The sequence below is a fragment of the Mastomys coucha genome, unplaced genomic scaffold (genome assembly GCF_008632895.1).
Source record: "Mastomys coucha isolate ucsf_1 unplaced genomic scaffold, UCSF_Mcou_1 pScaffold14, whole genome shotgun sequence".
Classification (NCBI taxonomy): Eukaryota; Metazoa; Chordata; class Mammalia; order Rodentia; family Muridae; genus Mastomys; species Mastomys coucha.
Genome location: NW_022196896.1, coordinates 92,708,743 through 92,729,590, shown reverse-complemented (window position 1 = coordinate 92,729,590; position 20,848 = coordinate 92,708,743). Strand labels below are relative to the sequence as shown.

General features: G+C 39.2%; 1 protein-coding gene across 14 annotated transcripts in view; it reads right to left on the bottom strand.

Moving 5' to 3' along the window:
- The window catches only part of Unc80 (unc-80 homolog, NALCN channel complex subunit), a 191,719-nt gene that overhangs the window by 136,371 nt on the left and 34,500 nt on the right, over positions 1-20,848 (bottom strand). For 11 of the 14 annotated variants that reach the window (XM_031367798.1, XM_031367795.1, XM_031367789.1 and 8 more), the window contains exons 8-15: positions 17,924-18,185; positions 16,643-16,777; positions 14,775-14,991; positions 13,962-14,102; positions 12,013-12,281; positions 10,623-11,000; positions 5,988-6,134; positions 1,737-1,884 (exon numbers count right to left, since the gene is read on the bottom strand). In XM_031367798.1, the coding sequence (XP_031223658.1) occupies positions 1,737-1,884; positions 5,988-6,134; positions 10,623-11,000; positions 12,013-12,281; positions 13,962-14,102; positions 14,775-14,991; positions 16,643-16,777; positions 17,924-18,185 (1,697 nt within the window). Of the gene's footprint in view, positions 1-1,736; positions 1,885-5,987; positions 6,135-8,676; positions 8,730-10,622; positions 11,001-12,012; positions 12,282-13,961; positions 14,103-14,774; positions 14,992-16,642; positions 16,778-17,923; positions 18,186-20,848 lie in introns of all 14 variants that reach the window. The other 3 variants (XM_031367791.1, XM_031367799.1, XM_031367796.1) reach the window with 2 other exon arrangements.

Genomic DNA, 20,848 nt, shown 5'->3' with positions numbered 1-20,848 from the left:
GAGAGAGAGAGAGAGAGAGAGAGAGAGAGAGAGAGAGAGAGATATCAACTCATTGGTTTCTCCATTGATAAAAAATAATTTGACTTGAGCTTCTTTGGCGAGGAACTCTGGCTTTGTAGCAGAAACTATCTGATGTGTTAGAAGGGGCATGTGATTGGCCAACCACATGAGATGGGCAGTAAGGGAATAATGGTGGTGCCCTTGAAGAAAGATTCCAGTAGGCCTGGAGGAAACAGAGTCCTGATAACATTTGTTCCCAGAAGCTCTGGGCACATATGAAGAGGAAACACTGCCAGTCTCCTTCAGAGCAATTTCCTTAACACAGAGAATGAAAAATGCTGGAGACCAAAGACTGTGACCCGCCAATGACATTTTATAGCCTTTAAAAAAAAAAAAAACACATATCCACAGGTCTTCAGCAGACACATACACATCCTGTGGCTTTGCAAGAGAAATCCTTATGACCTGTAAGCCAGCTGTGGATCATGGGAAGCATACGTACAGCTCCCAGATTGATGGGAAAGGGCTATCTGTTTGATTCACTGACTCACGTCACATGTCAGGATTCTAGGAGGAACACATCATGCTCGATTAGCAACCTTTCACTGTCTGTGTCAAGTGATAAGGATTTATCTCCAGATTTGTAATACTGAAAGCAATATTGGAATCTATGCTTTGACCTCTTATCCAAAATAGATTTAAGAGAAAGGGAGAGAGGGAGAAGAAGAGAGGCAGGGAGGGAGAGGGATAACAAGAGGGGAAGAGAATGAGAGGAGAGACATTTATTTTTTAAACTGGATTTTCTTTCACAGATCTCAACTACAATCTGCAATTCGTTATTTTCAAATTTATCGAGGTTAGTGTAAACTAGTTATGATAGGATATGTTATTCCAGGGGTCCTCCAAGGAAGCAATATTTTCTCCTACTATGATAACCAGATAATAAAGAATAGGATGTAATAAAAAAAAAACTGCTTCTAAACACATGAAAATTTTTTTTTACTATAAATGAGTCAACTTCATTCATGTGTCTTATGAGCCTTAAATCTATAATAAGAAGTTGTTGCCTTCAAAGCTCTATTCATAGTATGCATTTGAAACAACATGGCTTCAAGTTCCTTACTGCAATCAGCATTTAGAAGGTCTCAAAGGTGTTCATTTTGTACAAATGTGACTGGCACTTTCTAGTTTCTAGGCCTGTAGGTTGGGCCTGCATACTGTTTTGAAGCCATGGAACTGTAAACAAGTTACTCATCTGTATGTCTGCCTAGTTTAAATAAATTAAATCTCTAGGTATGTGTGTCAATTATGTCGCTACAATGTTTATGCTAATTACATTTTCTTTCCTAGTTTATTATGTAGAAAATGCCAAGCACTACAAGTGCCATATTGCAGGGAGTCATTTCATACTTATTGAACTAGTAAATAGATTTCCTAGCCTTTTGATTTCTGTCTCCATTGTCATTCACAGGCCAGGGGACAGAGAGAACTACCAAAGTCCTGTTCAGTGACGTCCTTTACCTTTGAGGACATCATGTGTCACATGGTAATCTACAAACACCTCTTAGTTTTATTCCTTATTACACATAGCCCCACACCCGTACATGCACACGGGTGTGCAGGCACACAGGAGTCTCTTTCTTGTCGAAGTTCTAGCCCCAGACGTGGAGTAGGCCAGGGAAAAGACTGCCTGCTTCATCACACTGCTCCTCCGACTCAGGGGTGGCTTTACTTACTGTCAGTGACCGGCTCCATACAAAATCCTAGCAAAGCATGCAAGAAGTCCACTACATTATTGAGAGAGTCCTTGTTCACATAGTCCCTCATGGTTTGTCGGAACTGTATCTTATCTAGCTTGTACAGCTTAGTGAGGCAGTTCTGGGCCTGCAATGAAGGGAGAGGAGTGAAAAAGTCACAGGCACCAGTTTAAGCTCCAGACACCAATAACGTTAATCTGAGACAAAAGACCCAGGAGGCAGACTTCCCCCACTCCCTCTTACTGTTGCAGGATCCTCCCCATGCTAGGCCCTGTTGGTTGGTTGTTTGATTAAGAAGTGGGCAGGAACAGACTGGGCCACCTGAAGGAGCTTGTATTCAAAAAGACCACCCCTGAGGGCACAGGGGTGGGGGTGGGTGGACTCAAAGCTAACATTCAGTGCTGATCCCAGAAAACTCAGTCTTTTCACCAAGGTCAAGATTTTATGATCTGATGAAAATAACTCGAGAAGTAAAAATTGAAGTAGGTCAAAGAATCCATGGTCCACTCTTTGTGCGACTGGAAGAAGCATGTCACTCTCAGGTACAGACACTGTGAAGTTGAATAGATTTAATGGAGAAAGTGCAGGCAAGAGAGTAATTGAGTGGAAATCCAGTGGATGCTTGCATTGTTTTTGATTAATTAATTATTCATTAATTTTTTTTGAGGTAGAGTCTCAAGTTACCTAGGCTGGCCCTGGACTGCTTAAATAGCTGAGGATGACCTTGAACTTCTAATCCTCCTGCCTCTGTCTCCAGGATGTTAGGATTACAGATGTGCACATCTGTAATCACACCTTGCTAATGCGCTACTGTGTATTATTCTCAGGGCTTTATGGATGCTAGGCAAGTACTCTAGCAACTGATTTATAGCCTCCACGGTACAGTGACCTCTTCTATGGCCAAGAAGGAAAACGTTCTTGGAACATGTAAGAGGCAGAAAATATTATATTCATTTATTATCTGTCTATATTTGAACATGAAAGAAAGTATGGTGTTTAAATAAAATTTGGTCTCATGACACAATCCTTTTGCTCAAAATAACAGTACATTTTCTATGGTGTGCTAAACAGTTTTGTCACCTTACAAAATAACAGGGAATAATTCCCACCATCAGAAGCAACAAAGTGACAATCACTGACAGAAGTTTTAGACAGAATTGTTTCATGGGGTCACAAGAAGGCTGTTAGCCTTCTCCTACTATTAAAGTATAAGTCTCATTTGAACGGTGCTTTGCTGTGGAACACACATTCATACATGAAAAGGTACAGTTCTGACTACTATTTGCCAATTGCCCTTTCCTTACACCTGAAAAAAACTGAGGCAGAAAGAAGTCAAGGGTTTTTGCCAAGGTGATACTGTAAGTTCTGCAGTAGAGTCAATACCAGAAGCCAGGGTCTTGCCTACTAAGGTGTAGTTAGTTCTCCTATGAAATACTCTCATTAACACTTTAGACACTGATGATCTTGAGAAACTATACTTAGATACCATCTACTCCAAACAAGGCGTTGAGATGCCCAACACTAGAGATCGACTGGTATCTTGAAGAAGACTATATGAACAAAAGAGACACGTGAAAGGTCCTGAGGATGGGATGGAATGGGGTAATGGAAGAAGTGTCTGGGCTGAAGGAAAGGGCTAAAGGACCAAATGAGGGGATACAACTGGGGGAGACCACTATGAGGATGAAAAACTTTGCAATCTGGTATAGGCATTGAAGCCACAGCTGGGAGACTTTCCCTGACAACTGGAATCTATTGAGGAGTTTTAACTAGCAATCCAGAAAAAAAAACTTATATTGTGTTACTATTTGATGTGGTCATGACCCAGGAAAAGCACTTGGATATTTAAAAGGAAAAAACAAATAATATAAAACGATGAAGCTTGGAATTCACCGTGTAAGGTTTTTAGTATGGTCTTGCTGTAATCTCTCCATCTGTGTCATGGGGAGATGGTTTTTCATTCTACCTTTACTCATGGCTTAGAAAAGCTGAAGTCAGGTATTTGTATTTCAGAGAACTTTTTAGTTACCCTATCTCAATCAAGGTCATCCTCCCCCTTTATAAAATAGATTCTGCTTTCTGGTAAGATGACATTTACAAAGCACATAATAACAATGTAATCTACACTGATTTAACTGTCATTCCATATGTAATTTGTAAAGATCTTCATTGTAATATTAATAAAGAGAATAAAAGCTAAACCTCTGAAGTACAAATTACTTCAGGCTCTCTATAAATCATACTGTAAATGTATAGTTTCATATCTCTGCTTTGGAGGCTGCAGGACTACAATTCTGATAAGAGTTCAATGGGAAATTTAATCAAGTTTAAGATTTTTCAAACCTTTAAAATTCTTATTATGAGTAAACATCCTTTTTTTTCAAAAATAAAAAACATTTATTAATTTATTTTCAATAATTTGGGACTACTCATAAACTTCTAGATTAATAACCCCAAAAGTACTAAGGGATTACATGTTAGAACCTTAGATACTTTTTATATTTTCAAGAAATATAAAAGTATTAACTAATTTCTTTTCGATAATTTTGGAGTATTAACAAATTAATAGAATTAAGAATTATAGGACTTTGTGTTAGAACTATTTGGCATTTATGAATATAACTTCAATAATATTCTTTTTCAAACACACACACACACACACACACACACACACACACACACACACAAAACCTGATGGTCTGGTCTAATGTAAGACATATTCTTAACTTTTCAAGTAAGACTGCATTGGGGAAATTCCATGATGCAGAAACTCAAAAAATAAGTAGTTCTTAACCTAGACATTTTCCTGGGGAAGCTTCTCAAACTTGTGCACATAATCTCTATAATGAGTGCAGAAGCATCCTAGATGATTGGAAAGCAATTGGCCAAGGTACCAGACTGAAAATGTAAGCAAAAACATGAGTGAACAGTCTCACAGAAACATAAAATATTCTTGGCCATGCAATAATAGCAACTTCCCTTCTGACCCAATGGGTCCTGCTTTCTGTAAATTCAGAAAAGCAGAATACAGTTCTCAAAGCCAATTTACACCTCCAGAAAGATGCCTCTTTTTATATTTTAATCTGAAGTCCATGAAATTAGTTATAGAGGAGTAATGTGTTTTTGTTAGCCTTGGCAGTTTTTATTTATCTTGTAACAAAATTAAAAATGTGTATCTGTAATGATTGATATGATGGAAGCTTTTATTGCCTAATTGTTGTTTATTAATTTTTTAAAAATATCGTCTCAAAAATCTAGATCTTGGTCAAAATGTCTGAGTTGGGGAATTTAAATGTTAACTATTATGAATATAGCTCCCATATCCATACAATAAACCAAAATACTATAACATAATTGAATATAAAAGAAATATAAATTGATGGATGGTAGATGATACATTAAGCAAGAAAGCTAGCATGCTAATACTGTATGAACATTTCATGACAAAACCCGCACCAGAGAAAATGGGCTGGCATCTGATTTTGACATGATCCTCAAACTCTGCCAAGGAGTGCCAAGGATATTTGGCTTCAAGTTTGTATTAACTTTTAAAAGACTATTTTCTTATCATTTCAATTCCAATTTAGAATTGAGGTAAGTATCCCAGACCAGGACTGTTAGAGATGGATTGTTGCTCACGTCAGAAGGAAAGGTAACAGTGGACAGATGCAATTGAAATCAAGCCGTAACAAACTACTTTATGTTACTCAAAACAGTGGCGAGCCCATGTGCAGAGTTTCAAGTTTCATACAGCTCAAAGGAACATGATCTCAAACACACAGAAGTTGAGGGTCATTCTCAAGCAAAGCAGCCAGATGCCTGGCTACTTTTACAGTCCTCTTTTGTCCCAATAAGGGCCACTTTCCATTTCTAAGTAAGAACAGCAATGGTTTTGACCTGTTCCTCTAATATAAAATTCTTCAATGTTACCCAGCTGATCAAAGGAGCAACTGTATATGTCATTGGATGTTTACTAAATGATTCTGCACCCTTTTCCCAAATGGTCTGCAGGAGGCAGGAGCCAGACAGGTTTTCCTAAGCCTCAGTTTTAGATGTCTTGAGGGCATCCTCTTGCCCCAAGACAGTATTAATCGCCTTCTAAATACACTATTTTCAGGAAACATTGACCCTCATTGTCAAAGGACTTGTTCCTCATTTAGAAAGAGGAACGAGAGAGGGAGAGAGAGAGAGAACAAAAAGAGGAAATGGAATCTACTTTAATTCTCTTACATTCTCTCGGAATACCTGGTGTCTCAGACGATCTCCAGAGAGCCCTCGATGTCCTTCTCCGCAACCATAGGCACATCCCAGTGACTTGACTATTTTGATGAGCATAGTGAGAGCAAGCCTATGGTTGCTTACGGGGATATTGTCATCCTAGTAACCAAGATTGAGAAAGAAAGACAGACCTGTTGACTTTGCCACCTAGCTCATTTGGGTATTCTATTTTATAAAATTGATATGTATTATAGCAATTTAGAAAATAAAATTTTTGAAGAGCTCAACAAACTCACTTTTCTAAAACTTACAAATGAACTAACAAAGAAACTTCATTCTGATTGTCTTCTGATGATACAGGATTTGAATGTGTTTACTAAAACGCACACCTTCGTGTCCTTGATGGACTATCAGAAGTACAACCTAGAGAGGGCCAGTGGGATGACCAACAGTGAACATGAATAGATTTTCTTGGAAACTACCTCTATCAGGTATCAGGGGCTTCTGATAACAGCTCAGGCAAGAGAATTACTAGCTCTCTGGAACTGATCTAAGCCTGGAACTTGGGAATCGTTTTTTTTTTTAATATTTATTTATTTATTTTATGTAGAGGAGTACACCGTAGCTGTCTTCAGACACACCAGAAGAGGACAGGCATCAGATCTCATTACGGGTTGTTGTGAGCCACCATGTGGATGTTGGGAGTTGAACTCAAGACCTCTGGAAGAGCAGTCAGTGCTCTTAACCTCTAAGCCATTTCTCTAGCCCCACGGAACTTAGGAATCTTATGGTAATAAGCTTGAAAATTTTGAGAAAAAAAATCTCCAGAGCAGACTTCCATCATACTGTAATACATGTAATAAGCATAAGCAAAGTAGAATGTATAGAACCTACCAATCAGCTTGCCTCTTCTATTGAGGCTCACTAGGAAGCCCGCCTGAGATGAATTAGGAAATTGGCTATTTTTGTTCCTTTTGCTCATTGTGAGTTTAAAACAGGGATCCCTCAAAAGGAACGTGAATTCTTTCCATAGATGAACAAGTGTTACTGAGGAATGATGCTGAGTCCACAGTGGGAGTGCTGTTCTCTGTGCATAGCTGAAGGTTCCAGGTTCCTTCTGGTTGTGTTCAGCCATTAGCATGTGCATCACAGAGCCAGGATTCTAGCTTAAGGTCCCCTAGTTGCTTTTGGTGATACAAGACAGTTGCACAAATTAATTGGTCCCTTTGTGTTTGGCTTTTCTGCCTGTAAAGTGAAGGTACTAATAACTACCCTCCCTAGCTTCCAGGTTTTCCATACAGACGATATGAAGTAATGGAAAGGAATTTCTCTGCAATCATGAGGGATGTTTTTGCACTAGTAACGTTGTCCAGTTGACAAATGTCGAAAGAATACTGTAATGTGGATATGGTGTGAAAAGGCTAGTGGCTTCTAATGACATTTCCATGCATCTTAACATGACAGGCTGGAGTTTCTCCCTTCTTCACATTGTACAACTTGTCAAGCTTTTCTCATCTGAATGTTCTAGGAGCAGAAGTGTTTGGGGCTCAGAGAGCCACATTTCAGGAATGATACATTTCTTCTCTGAGCAGATAGCAATGGTGGTGATTAACCTGCCTCAATGGGAGGCTACTCCAGGGTCCAAAGCTGTCTCTATTAACCATCCAACACCATGTTGTTTGCCTGAAGGCACTCTTTCTCCAGTGGCTAGTCAGGGCACCAAGAAGTAAGGGGATTGAAAGTCACTTTGCATCCCCTGGTGACAGCTTTGAAGAACCATCCTGAACCCAAAGAACATTATGTATTTGCTAAGGGAAAAATGATTTTTAGTTTGGATCCAAATTGCAGCTTCAATAATTAATAGTTATGTAATCTTGGGGAAGCTGTTAATATTTAAAACCCTGTGCTCTTTAGAAATAGAATCATAACAATACTTCTCTCAGAGAGATATTGTGTGAGGTAGCTCACAACATATGATGTCCACAGTAAGAGAAAACCAAAGTAATATCTTTATGCAGATGGCACTGCTGTCCCCCGGAGCCACCTTATGCAGATTTGGATCTTGAGTAGTGGTGTAATTGGGCAGGTTACATTCTGTCCTCACCAGTCTCCTTTGTTGATTGCCTTTGGGTAATTCAGGAACACTGCATCTTTATGCAGTAGCACCTTGAGAAATGTCACTCTGGCAAATGTTCTTTGGAAGGCTGATGTGTATGTTTTAAAATTATCATTCACTCTTGAAAAGCTTTCCTAGTTCTGAAAACTCTTTGTACACATCCATCCAGGCTTTATTTTTTTAGGCCTTTGGATGTCCTCTCACCAGAGATGTGAAGAAAACGGTACCAAGCTACAGGCAGAAATCAGAGTTAATAAATGATACTTTAAGGTCTTCTTATAGGCTAGTGGCCAATGAAGAAATGGAAACTAGCGTTTCCTTTCTCTCTTGAGTCCCTGTGCTCCTGGTATTACTATCTTAACATATTAATTGTATAAATTATTATTTTAATTAGGATATTATGATAATAATTATTACATTAAATTTATAGCTTGCTATTATAAATATAATTTTAACCAAAATTACCACATGTGGAATATTTTAACGTCAGATTTCATGATCTCCAAAAAACTACAAAGATGTAAATATTATGCAGTTATTTAGCAAACTGCAGTTAGGCTTTATGACTGCAAAAGTCTATTGTACCTTAAAACCATCTGTTATTTTCAGTGGGGGATGGTTCAACTGCTTTTGGCAATCTGGTAATACACAAATATTGGGAAGATATAAACAAATTGTGAGATGAAGAAATGGGAGATTAACAGAGTAAATATGCACCTGTGTGCTAGAGGTAGGAAAGAAAGTATAAGAAGGTACAGTGCCACTCATGTATATATTAAAAAATAATACCTTATGTAGAAAAGTAGACAATCCATAGTTTATGTAACACATTATAGAACTTATATTACATATAAGAACATATATTACAATCTTTTCTTGTAAACTCAGCATGATATGAAGATTGTAACCTGTTAAAGACTTCTCTGGTTTATTTCAACTTATGAACTTCAATTCACAGCTAAAACTGCCAATTGATATCGCTGTAAGTTATATGAATCCAAACTGTGATAATTTGTATCTAAACAAAATAGGAGAAATTCTTGATAAATCCACAGATCATAAGGTATGATGATAATAAACAGCAAGAATGAAGTTCAAGAACATCCAATAAGAAGAGCTTCAGGGGCATGGCATGCTGAGACAGGGAAGACTTGAGGCCAGATAGCTGTTTCTGTACCAAACCTGTGTCAAGATAACACTACAGAGAGTCAGACAGCTAGACATCCGTGTCTCTCAAAATTCAAACACCAGAGCTGTAACTCTCCACCTGTCGGTATTTGGAGCCTGGACTTGTGAGGTCATTTGAATTAAATGAGTCCAGAGCCAGTGGAATTAAGTTCATGGAGAAACTAGGTCTCTTAGTACTTCGTTGCACTTGCACTGAGCCGGTCATGTGAGCTCATTGTGGTGGCAGTCACCTTCTAGACTAGAGAAGAGGCCGCAGGGAACTCCTACAAGCACTGAAACCTTGGACTTTCCAGTCTCCATAAATAAAGACGTGTCTGTTGACTGATCTACATGCTTTGTTGTAGAGTCTGAGCACATTCTCAGCACACTGTTAGGCTAGCTGCACCACGTTTGAGAAAGAGGCTATGCTTGGTGGCAGACTGTGAATAATGATAACATAGTAGGTTTGAGATGTTATCCTTGAGAAATAAAATTCCCCCCAAAACAAACAACAATAACAACAAACAAAACCAATCTATCAAACAACCACGGCAACAAAACCAACAACCCACAACACCAGTAAAGATAAAACAGTCCTACCATTGCATGGGTGACAACCACTTTTGGATTTAGAACCAGGCACACAATGAGAAACCCAAGAGAACATGATCATGCTTTTAGATCATGAACCTCCCAGCATCCAGAACTGGAAGAAGTACTTGTCTACCCTTTGCATCTTGCTATAACATAGGTATTTCCTTTCTTTCAGATATTACTATTATCTTATGTAAGGTGATAAGAATATTTCAAAATTTAAAGAATACCGTATAGCCAAATATGTATTTGGAGTCCCACAAATCTGTATAGCATATTTGTTTTTTTTTTTTTTTTTTTTTTTTTTGTCTGTTCATACCTGCTGAGCTCTTCATTAAGAGACTTCTAACATCATTGCTTTTAGACTCTAGTGAGTTGTTATTCTAATCAATAAATATCTGGGGAAAATAGAAAAACAAAACCACACACATACACACAAATGCAAACATAGACACACACAGACTCACACACCCATACATGCACGTTCACATGCACACACAAATTGAAAAGAATTCTGGGTGCCTTGGTCCTGTGAAGGTTCTATGCCCCAGTGTAGGGGAATGCCAGGGCCAGGAAGTGGGAGAGGGTGGGTTGGTAAGCAGGGGGATGGGGGAGGGAATAGAGTTTTTTTTTTTTTTTTTTTTGGAGGGGAAACCTGGAAAGGGTATATCATTTGAAATGTAAAAAAGAAAATATCTAATAAAAAATAAGTAAATAAAAGAATTCTGGGTGCCAAATGCCTAAGGATATAGCATACAATCCCATCATACCTTCTCTTGGTTCTTCTCATTCTTCTCATAAGGGCCACCTCCACCTCCTCCACCACCTCCTCCATCTCCTCCTCCTCCACCTCCTCCTCCTCCATCTCCACCTCCTCCTTCTTCTCCTCCACCATCTCCAGTTCCACTAGCGGAAGGGGCCCCAAACCCACTGGTGGAACTTGAAGACACGCCTTTGAACTGGAAGGCTCCCTCACTCGGTCTCTTTTCCACAGACTCATTTTCCTTGTTTTCGCTCTTCTTCCTGTTTTTTTCTACACAGGGAACTACACCAAGTTGAAGTAGGCATTCCACAATGTTAAGTGCCACATCACAGATGCGAGAGCTGATGTCATGGTTAAGAACAAGGTAAACGGCCTTCAGGAGCACCTGCAGAACACAAAGGTAAACTTAGGAAAATTCAGAACCCACAGTCCCTTTGCCAAAAGCCTCTTATTTTGTTTAATACATTTAATCAGATTAAATGATACACTAGTAGAAACAGTTATAAATAATTCAGGCAGATGAATTTAAGACATTTAGAAGCTCAATTAATTCTTCCAATCTTACCACCAAAGAGATTGTTGATGGGAGTAATGAAGCACATTGAGTTAATGAAAAAAAAATTATTTGCCCAAATGAACTTAACTGACTTTTTAAATACAAAACATTTTAATCCTCTGCGTTTCACTTCCGACAAATAATGAAGAACAATTACTCCTATACACTTATTCCACAGGACCATTGACTCCCTCAGGACTGTATTATTATTTAACCTTCAATTTTTAATTCACAATATTTGTATGTTTAAATTACGATCCTGTATTGATTTTAATATCTTAAATTATTTGCTGAGCCCAGTTCCATAGGGTATAATAAAAATGTTGGTGAAATATAATTGTAAAAAATAACAACCCTCCCATTTGCTAATGACTGTACTCAAAACAGGCGTTCCTGAAAATGCAAGCTCAAAGTTTTCAAGGCCTTCTATTCATTTTTTTTTTCTGGCTTCATGGGAGGTTCATAGTCCTGGTGATTATGTAACTAAAGATAAATAAAAGAACTTCTCATTTTTATTGTAGGAAAAAAACCACAGAGGCGTAGCAGAACACACACTTAAATTTATTTACGTATGTGTACTTGAATTCACTAAGGCTTTAGGAAGGTAGAAATATTCTGAGATAAGATCAAATCTAATGTAATATTTGGAAAAAAACAAAACAAAACGAAAAGATACATTTAAGAGTGTTGCTAGCCTTGTGGAATTTTTATATGGGTAATTTCTTCATTTTAAGATTCAGCAAATATTTCTAAGATATCCACATGCCCACATTACCCAATCTTGTAAAAATTATGCTAAAAAGTTTTTCTAGTCTCTGTAAGGAAAAGCGCTGCCCCTTACAGAAAGATCCAGCATGCCGTTCTTGTGGACGAAGTTGTTGGTGCCATCAATATGTTCTGTGTCCTCCAGGTAGCTGTAGTTTATGCAGGAGTCTGTGAGGCTTCGTGGCAGGTTGGCACATGCCAGAGGTTCGTGTGGCATCTCTGGAATAGGCACTTGGCTGCAGAGCTTCCTCATGTGTTCACTGAAGAAGTCCGCATAGCCTACATTGAATGATGCCAGTGTGGTGTTGAAGGTCGCAACTGTGATGGTGGAGATCTGAGATCGCACTGGGAAGATGGAGCAAGATCTCAGTTTCCCTTGTGTGGACCCAATACATCATCAGTTAGACTGCCGTGCTATTTCTTGCATGTGACCACAATCACAGCTTTAAAGATAACTGGTTTATGGTCTCAAAGCTGTTTTCAGGTTGCATGAAATGCTGTGGAAGCAATCTGATATCTGACAGATAATGAAGGTTACAGGGAACTGTGATCACAAGTTCTCTATAAGACTAGATTTCTCAAGTGTTCTCCATAAGATTAAAACTAGAATTTAAATTTTATAAGAATGACTTTGGTTGAAAAAATTACATAGGTTTTAATGTAACAGCCCATTGATACAAACTGATTTATTTGAGATCTTTTTCTATTAGTTTATAGCTGTTAAATATACATCATTTTGTTAAACCAAACATCAATGACTTAAGAAGCTGGTAGGGGTGGAGGTGGGGAAAATGGAATGGGAGTGTTCTACAGTCAGGAAGGATATAAGAGAGATCTGGAGGTTGGGGATCATAATCAGAACACATTGTATATATACATGAAATTATTAATCTATCAACAAAAGGCAACTCTAAAAATATTTACTTTTATCTAAAGTATTGAAAAAGAAGGGAAAAATCTTTTTGTGTCCAAAAGTAATAGGGCATCAATTTGTAATGATAAATAATAGATACCACTGAATACTTATAATACAGTTTGGTGGCCAAGGGGATGAAAGGATGAAGTTTATGCTGTGATAAGAGCATGACAATAATGAAAAGAATAGAGAATTCTGTTCCAAGTAGAGAGTAAGAAGTTGTACGGATACCACCCAGAGATCCATGTTTGTTTCACATAAGCTACCAGGATGAACTAGTAGTTAATTGTCAGAAAAATAATCCAGCGGCCTTATATAGGTTTTACTTCATTCCTACTGACTTGTAGGCACTGCCTGTCTTGAAGGTATAGCACGGAGGTGGAAAGTGATGAGTGTAATTTTCCAGCCTTTGGCCTTATGATCTTTTAGAATATGTATGAGTGTTTTGTCCTTGCTCTCGCCCAGGAGGCAGGGTGCTCATCAATTAGGGTCAACACAGCTACCAAAGCTGTCCAGAGGATAGCTCACAAGCAGATTTCTGAGCAATATACATGAGACAATGCAGGGTTTTGAAGATATAATGATGCAGAGAACAATTAACATGGTGTGCTGGGTGGTTATATGTCAACTTGTCAGAAGTTGAAGTCATCTGAAAAGAGGGGACCTGAGTTAAGAAAATGCTTTCATAAGATCAGGCTGTAGGCAAGCTTGTAGGGCATTTTCTAAATTAGTGATTGATAGGGGAGGGCCAGACCATTATGAGTAGTGCCATCCCTGGGCTAGGGGTCTAGAGTTCTAGAAGAAAAGCAGCTGAGTAAGCTCTGAAGAGCAAGGCAGTAAACAACACTTCTCCATGGCCTTTGCATGAGCTCCAGGTTCCTTTCCATTCCAGTTCCTGTTATGACTACATTTTATAATCAACAGTGATGTGGAAGCATAAGCCAAATAAACCCTTTCCTCCCCAAGTTGTGTTTGGTCATAGTGTTTCATCATAGCAATAGAAACCCTAACTGGGACACATAAGTAAAAATATAAGAATGGGAAACCATAAAAGAAATCTGCATGCCTTCCCTATCCTCCCTCTTGCCCACGATCCCTGCTGGACCCACCTTCCTTGACAGTGTTCTCTCCATGGCTGTTGGAATGGTCTGGCAGGTCGCTCACCAGGGTGTGGTGGGAGTGGGAATGCCTGGCGCTCAGGCTTTCCATCTCAGTGGCTGCATCTGAGCTGCCCCGCCGGGTCAGTTTCCCTGAGTTGGAAGAGAATATCACAAGAGACTTTCAAAATCTAGAAGGGTATCTCTTGAGATTTGGTTTTCTTTCTAGAGGACGGCAATAAAGTGAGAGAGTGTGGAGGACATGAAGCTCACCTAAAATAGCAAGAATTGCACTTGACTTGGGAACAGTCAAGGTCAAGATGATTGATGAAATTGCCTGTGATAGGGCCAGCCCCAATCTAAGACAAATGTCAGAGACCATCTGCTGTGGCTCGCTGGCTGTCAGCTTCTGATTTTAAGCTTCCTTTCTTAACATTCAAGGTGTATGTATGTGGGGGGGGGCGCACTTATTTCCTTTGCTCTCCTTATTTTATTAAATAACAGAGTTAAGTAAAAGTCTGTCTTTAGATGAAAAACATGAAAATTCATATATGGAATGCTCCACGGCCATGTTTCTGCATCTATAATGATCTAAGTAATAGAGCTTTTACTGGATAATCATAGAGACTCCTTGCATAGTTATTTAAATTATCTGTATTCCTTTGGTTGTGAAAACTCCGCATTATTTCAATATTAGAGCACTGGCATTTGGGCCCAGTGTTCTCAAATGATTAAGAAAGATCTAGACTTGGAAAGGATCCTAAGATCCAGATTCATAGATAGGTCACTTGGGCTGTATGCTACTGGGAAGATCTCTGTAGTCACCTAAGATGGTGGTTTGCCAGCCTCCCTTTTCAATGCCTCTCCTATCTTCTCCAAGCCCAGAGAAACTGCCAAATGAGAACGTGCTGCGGGTAGGAGAGACGTCTAAGTGGTCCTCATGCAACAGGAATGGTACACCCATTCGTCTAGGTCTCCTCTTCCCCGTGTGGTGGAATGGAATGGAGCCTTTCCTCTCTCGGTCTTCTTTGCGACTTTTGAACTGCAATGAGGACAGATAAAGGCAGACACAAGGCAAAAGAGCTGTAGGAGTAAGCACGGGAAATGTTGAGTGTCATCCAACAGACAGTGGGAAAATGGCCCAAGGGTCTTAATTAGAGTGAGGGAAGCCAAGCAAAATCCAATATATTCTGTAAGTCTTACTGCTGAATGAGTTTGAGCACTGCTTCTCAAGTCTTTCTGCTGAATGAATTTGAGCACTGGTTCTCTTTCTGCTGAATGAGGTTGAGCACTGGTTCTCAAAGAGAAGACCCTGAGCCATGAGCAGCGGCATCCCTTTGGAACATGTTAGAAGCTCAAACTTGCGGCTTCACCCTCAGACATATCTAACATTTAAAATTAAGAAAGAAAAACCCAGTGATCTATGTTTTAACGAGTCCTGAGGGTGCCTCTGACCCGATGCATACTAAAGTTGGAGAACTACTGGTGAGAGGAGCAGTGCCTTGAGCCATCCCTGGGACCTGTCTCCTTTAACTCTGTTCTACCTTCCAAGTTTGGTTCTATTTAGTAAGTTCACTGTTCACAAGGACGGTAAAAGAGGACACCCAACAGACACTGGTACAAACAAGTCTATTATTCATACCAAACCAGCTCAAGATCAAGGGTAAGACAGAATTTAGAATGCCTGTAGAAGTATTTAGAATTTAGAAAGCTTTAGAAATACACCCACATCTGAATCTAGCTTCCAGTGATTTTGATTGCATTACTCTGGGCTCAGGCCTAGGCCCTTAGATTTATGAAGCTACTCCAAGCAGCTGATAGGGAAATCTCTTCTTTTTTTTTTTTTTTCTATAATTGTCAATGTTGGTAGAAAAATGATATCCAGTGCCTACTGCTGTTCTGTTAATGAAGGAGATACTCATTATTTAGTAACAAGTTGAGATGATAAAGACATACTTATTTTTATGTTCTTTATTGACATAATTAAGTAAATAATTTTGAAAAAACGGAAAACATATAAATCAGCACACATCCTAGTTGATTGTCTCCATACAATGATGAAAGAGAGATGGAGTGGCCGGTTCAGAAGAATCTGAATGTTTTAGATAGAAGTCTTGTTTTTAAGGTTGGAGTTAAACTTTAGCAAACTGCCTAACTCTTCTGCAGGTTAATTCCTGTTCTGAAAAATTCAAAGAAGAAGGTCTCAGTGGATTAAGTAAAAACTACTTGTATAAAGTATTTGATAAATGAAATGGAGACATAGGAATGAAAACTAACACCACCACACTCCTGCTACCAGTACACATACTGCATCATGGGGGTCTTCATGATAACCATGGGGAACATCAAGAATAGGACACACACACACACACACACACACACACACACACAGGTACACACACACACAGGTACACACACACATATACACGATTGACTACATACACACACATATAAACATATATACATATGCTCACACATACACATACACATACACATACATATATATACATATACATATACATAAAGACAGACACATACACACACAAACATGCATTTAGTTACAGAGTCATGTTGTGAGTCACTGTTACACTTAAGAACTGGTACAGGTTCTACCCCTGTACCCTGTGGCAGATTACAAGGCAGCATGATCCTCTGGCTTTCTAAATCATTGAGGTATCAAAATGCATACTCACCTTCTTAAAAATGTTCATGCCCAGGTCTGAAGACAGGTCTGGGACTGCAGATCTTCGGAGATTGGTCAATGAGACTTTGGAAAAAGCCTCAGGGCTCAGAGATTTTTCTTCTTCATTACACTTCATGGTAAGATCCTTACAAACAATAAACATAATGACTAGGGACTCAGACCATCCCAATACTTATTTTATTGAGGTGATATCTTTTTAATGGAGCTATCCCTGTTGCTTTGAGATCTATAAAATTTTTAACTTGCATGATCAAACTTCTGGAATTCAGATTCTACTTTGAAAGACATATTTCATATTAATTTGAACTTTTGTTTGCAAATTTTAACACTGAGGCTATGTAGCCCTGGATCCAAAATACTAAGAAAATACGGAATATATGTATGTATGTATGTATGTATGTATGTATGTATGTATACATATATTCCCTATATACATACATGCATACATATATGTATACATATATACATTTTATATGATATGTTTTGATCATTTCCTCCTTCCCCAAACTCACCCAGATTTTCCTGAACTGAGAGTTTTTCTAGTTAGTAACTCACTAGAGGAGGTACTCATGGTGGCAGGACATCTACTACCAAAGCAGTGCTTATCTTTAGAATGTACAGGAAAACATTTTCAGAGCCAACCCACTCAGGTTTAACTACAATCAAATTGCTGAATGTCCTTCAAGAAAACCACTCCTCTGTATTTTCATAATGCGTAGCTGATGAGAAAAATGGGAAGAACATGTGCTTGATTGACCTGTGGGCATCATTTGTCAGAATGCAACCTTCATAGGAAGCTTACCAAATCAGGATGCATTTAAATTACTTCTCTCAATAGCCATAATAAATTAGAAGCATGTATATCAAAAGGTAATAATCCCAATGGTGGCTTTGAGACTCTTAAGATTTTCAGCTATGCAAAAAAGTTGAATCACATTCTGTAAAATGCTAATACCACATTTTTATGATATTAGTATTTACTAGGCTGCATGTCAGAACCCTATTATAACTGGATCTCTGATTTTCCAGGTGACCCAATTTTCAATGTTTTGGATAAACAAAGGCTTACATTATATTAACATGCACAAAATGTACACATCTGAAGAGCTGCCAAAGGTTCTAGCTGTGCAACAGAAGAGAAAGATAATCGCAAGGGAGCTAATCACCAACTAAGTTTTAGGCAGGAAAACCATGAGAGCTTCAAGCCAGGAAAGAAACAGAAAATGCTGACATTGATAGGCCAAGCGACAATGGGCCATGTTTGTCTTACTTGAGTCTTGTGGGTGTTGACTAGCGAGGGAGCTGCTGCCACCATAGAGCTACTTCTGGGCCTGGGCAGGAGAGGAATATCTGGATCTGGGGTCTTTTCCGGTTTCTCTTCCAGCATGTGTCGCAGCCTTTGTAAATAGTACATCAGGGACCACTGAGTGCCTTCCTCAGACCAGTGGGGCTGGAGAAGGCAGCGGAGAACAGCGACATCGAAGTAGGTGGCATAGCGCGACCTTTGGCATGGTGGTATCACAAGAGAGGCCCTGCACCCAGTGACAGAGAGAAGATGATTACACTGACAAGGGCAGCACAATCCAGCCTAAGGCTCTACACTCCACTTTGTTCATTCACTCATCTCTTGCATGGCTTACTCTACAGACCATCTATCTGGTCTAGTCCATTTCATTTTTGTTGAGCATTTCTTGAAAGTAGACAAATTGAGAGTTTTGAAGGATGGGTGCGAAACTAGTAATTTAAAAGTAAAGTTGGCTCAGGAAGACAAACTGTTATTTTAAGTTAAAGGGAACCACAGCCACAAAGGTATTGATTTAAAAAAATCCTGAGTTGGGTGTGAGCTTCCCATGTTGGTGGTGCAGTTGATGAGTAACTTGGGAAGTGGCCAATGATGATAGGCAGAGGCAAAGACACTGATGGGATTCAAGTCATGATGTTTTCTGCAGTGTGAAGAGTGACAAAAATAAAAGCAGGAATGATGGTTTTCTTATTTACTGTACAGAATTATTTATGCTCAATGGTGAAATTAATATGCAAAAGAATGAAAGAAACAGAAATATTCTAAACAAGCTAAAGTCTTACTATTTTGAAAATGAATCTCGAAGAGTTTCCCCGCGTCTCTGAGCAAGCAGGCTGTCACCACAACGTCTGGCCCCTCAAGACTTCATTTGGAGGAGGAGGGACCAGCCAGGAGGCACAAGCCTCAGAATTGGCAGGGCAGCCAGCGCAGTATCCTTTCTACCTCCCTCTTCACCTAGGAGGAGGTTCTACAGATCCACAGCCCTATCTTCCCCTTCCCCACAAGCAGAGAGCTTGCCTTCCAGGAGTGTTCCAACCCAGAGACTCAGGTGATATCTCCACTTTCTCTCCGGTGACCATCTAAGGTGGGACCAGCCAGGAGGCACAGGCCTCAGAATTGGCAGGGCAGCGGCACAGGATGCTGTCTATCTCCCTCTTCACTTAGGAGGAGGTTCTGCAGATTCACAGATATCTCTGCCCCTTCCCTGCAAGTGGAGAGCCTGTCTCCAGGGTTTGTTCTGACCCCAGGACTCAGGAGGGACAACTCATCCACAGCCCACTGCACACAGGTCTTTCCTGAGGAGAGCTGATCTCTCAGAAGTGCTGACACAGGCTTACAGACCCACAGGAGGAACAAACTCCAGCCAGAGACAGCAAAAACATCTAATACCAGAGATCAACAGATGGAGAAAGGCAGATGCAAAAATCTTACCAACAGAAACCAAAACTACTTGGCTTCTTCAGAACCTAGTACTCCAACCACAGCAAGTCCTGGATAGCCTGAAACACCAGAAAAGCAAGATTTGGATCTAAGATCATATCTCATGATGGTGATAGAGGAATTTAAGCAGAGCGCGAATAACTCCCTTAAAGAAATACAGGAGAACACAGGTAAACAGGTTCAAGTCCTTAAAGAGGAATCACAAAAATCCTTTAAAGAATTACAGGAGAACACCAGTAAACAAGAAGAAGTCCTTAAAGAGGAAACACAAAAATCACTTAAAGAATTACAGGAAAGCACAACCAAACGGGTGAAGGAACTGAACAAAACCATTCAGGATCTAAAAATGGAAGTAAAACAGTTAAGAAATTACAAAAACAGACAACTCTGGAGATAGAAATCCTAGGAAAGAAGTCAGGAACTATAGATGCAAGTATCACCAACAGGCTACAAGAGATCGAAGAGAGAATCTCAGGTGCAGAAGATACCATAGAAAACATTGCCACAACAGTCAAAAAAAAAACCTCAAAATGCAAAAAGCTCCTAACCCAAAACATCCATGAAATCCAGGACACAATGAGAAGACTAAACCTAAGGATAATAGGTATAGAAGAGAGTGAAGACCTCCAACTTAAAGGACCAATAAATATCTTCAACAAAATTATAGAAGAAAACTTCTCTAACCTAAAGAAAGAGATGCCCATGAACATATAAGAAGCCTACAGAACTCCAAATAGTTTGGACCAGAAAAGAAATTCCTCCTACCACATAATAGTCAAAACACCAAATGCACAAAAGAAAGAAAGAATATTAAAAGCAGTGAGGGAAAAAGGCAGGCCTATCAGAATTACACCAGACTTCTTGCCAGAGACTATGTAAGCCAAAAGATCATGGGTTGATGTCATACAGACTTTAAGAGAACACAAATGCCAGCCCCAGGCTACTATACCCAGCAAAACTCTCAATTACCATAGATGGAGAAACCAAAGTATTCCATGACAAAACCAAATTTACACTGTATATTTCCACGAATCCAGCCTTTCAAAGGGTAATAAATGGAAAATTTCAACACAAGGAGGGAAACTACATCCTAGAAAAAGCAAAAAAGTGATTTTCCAACAAAATTAAAAGAAGATAGCCACATGAACAGATTTCCAACTCTAACAACAAAAATAACAGGAAGCAACAATTACCTTTCCTTAATATCTATTACTATCAATGGACACAATTCCCCAATAAAAAGATATAGACTATCAGATTGGGTATGTAAACAGGAACCAACATTTTGTTGCATACCGGAAACTCACCTCAGTGACAAAGACAGATACTACCTCAGAATAAAAGTATGGAAAACAATTCTCCAAGCTGACAGTCCCAAGAAAATATCTGGAGTAGCCATTCTAATATCGAATAAAATCGACTTTCACCCTAAAGTGATCAAAAAAGATAAGG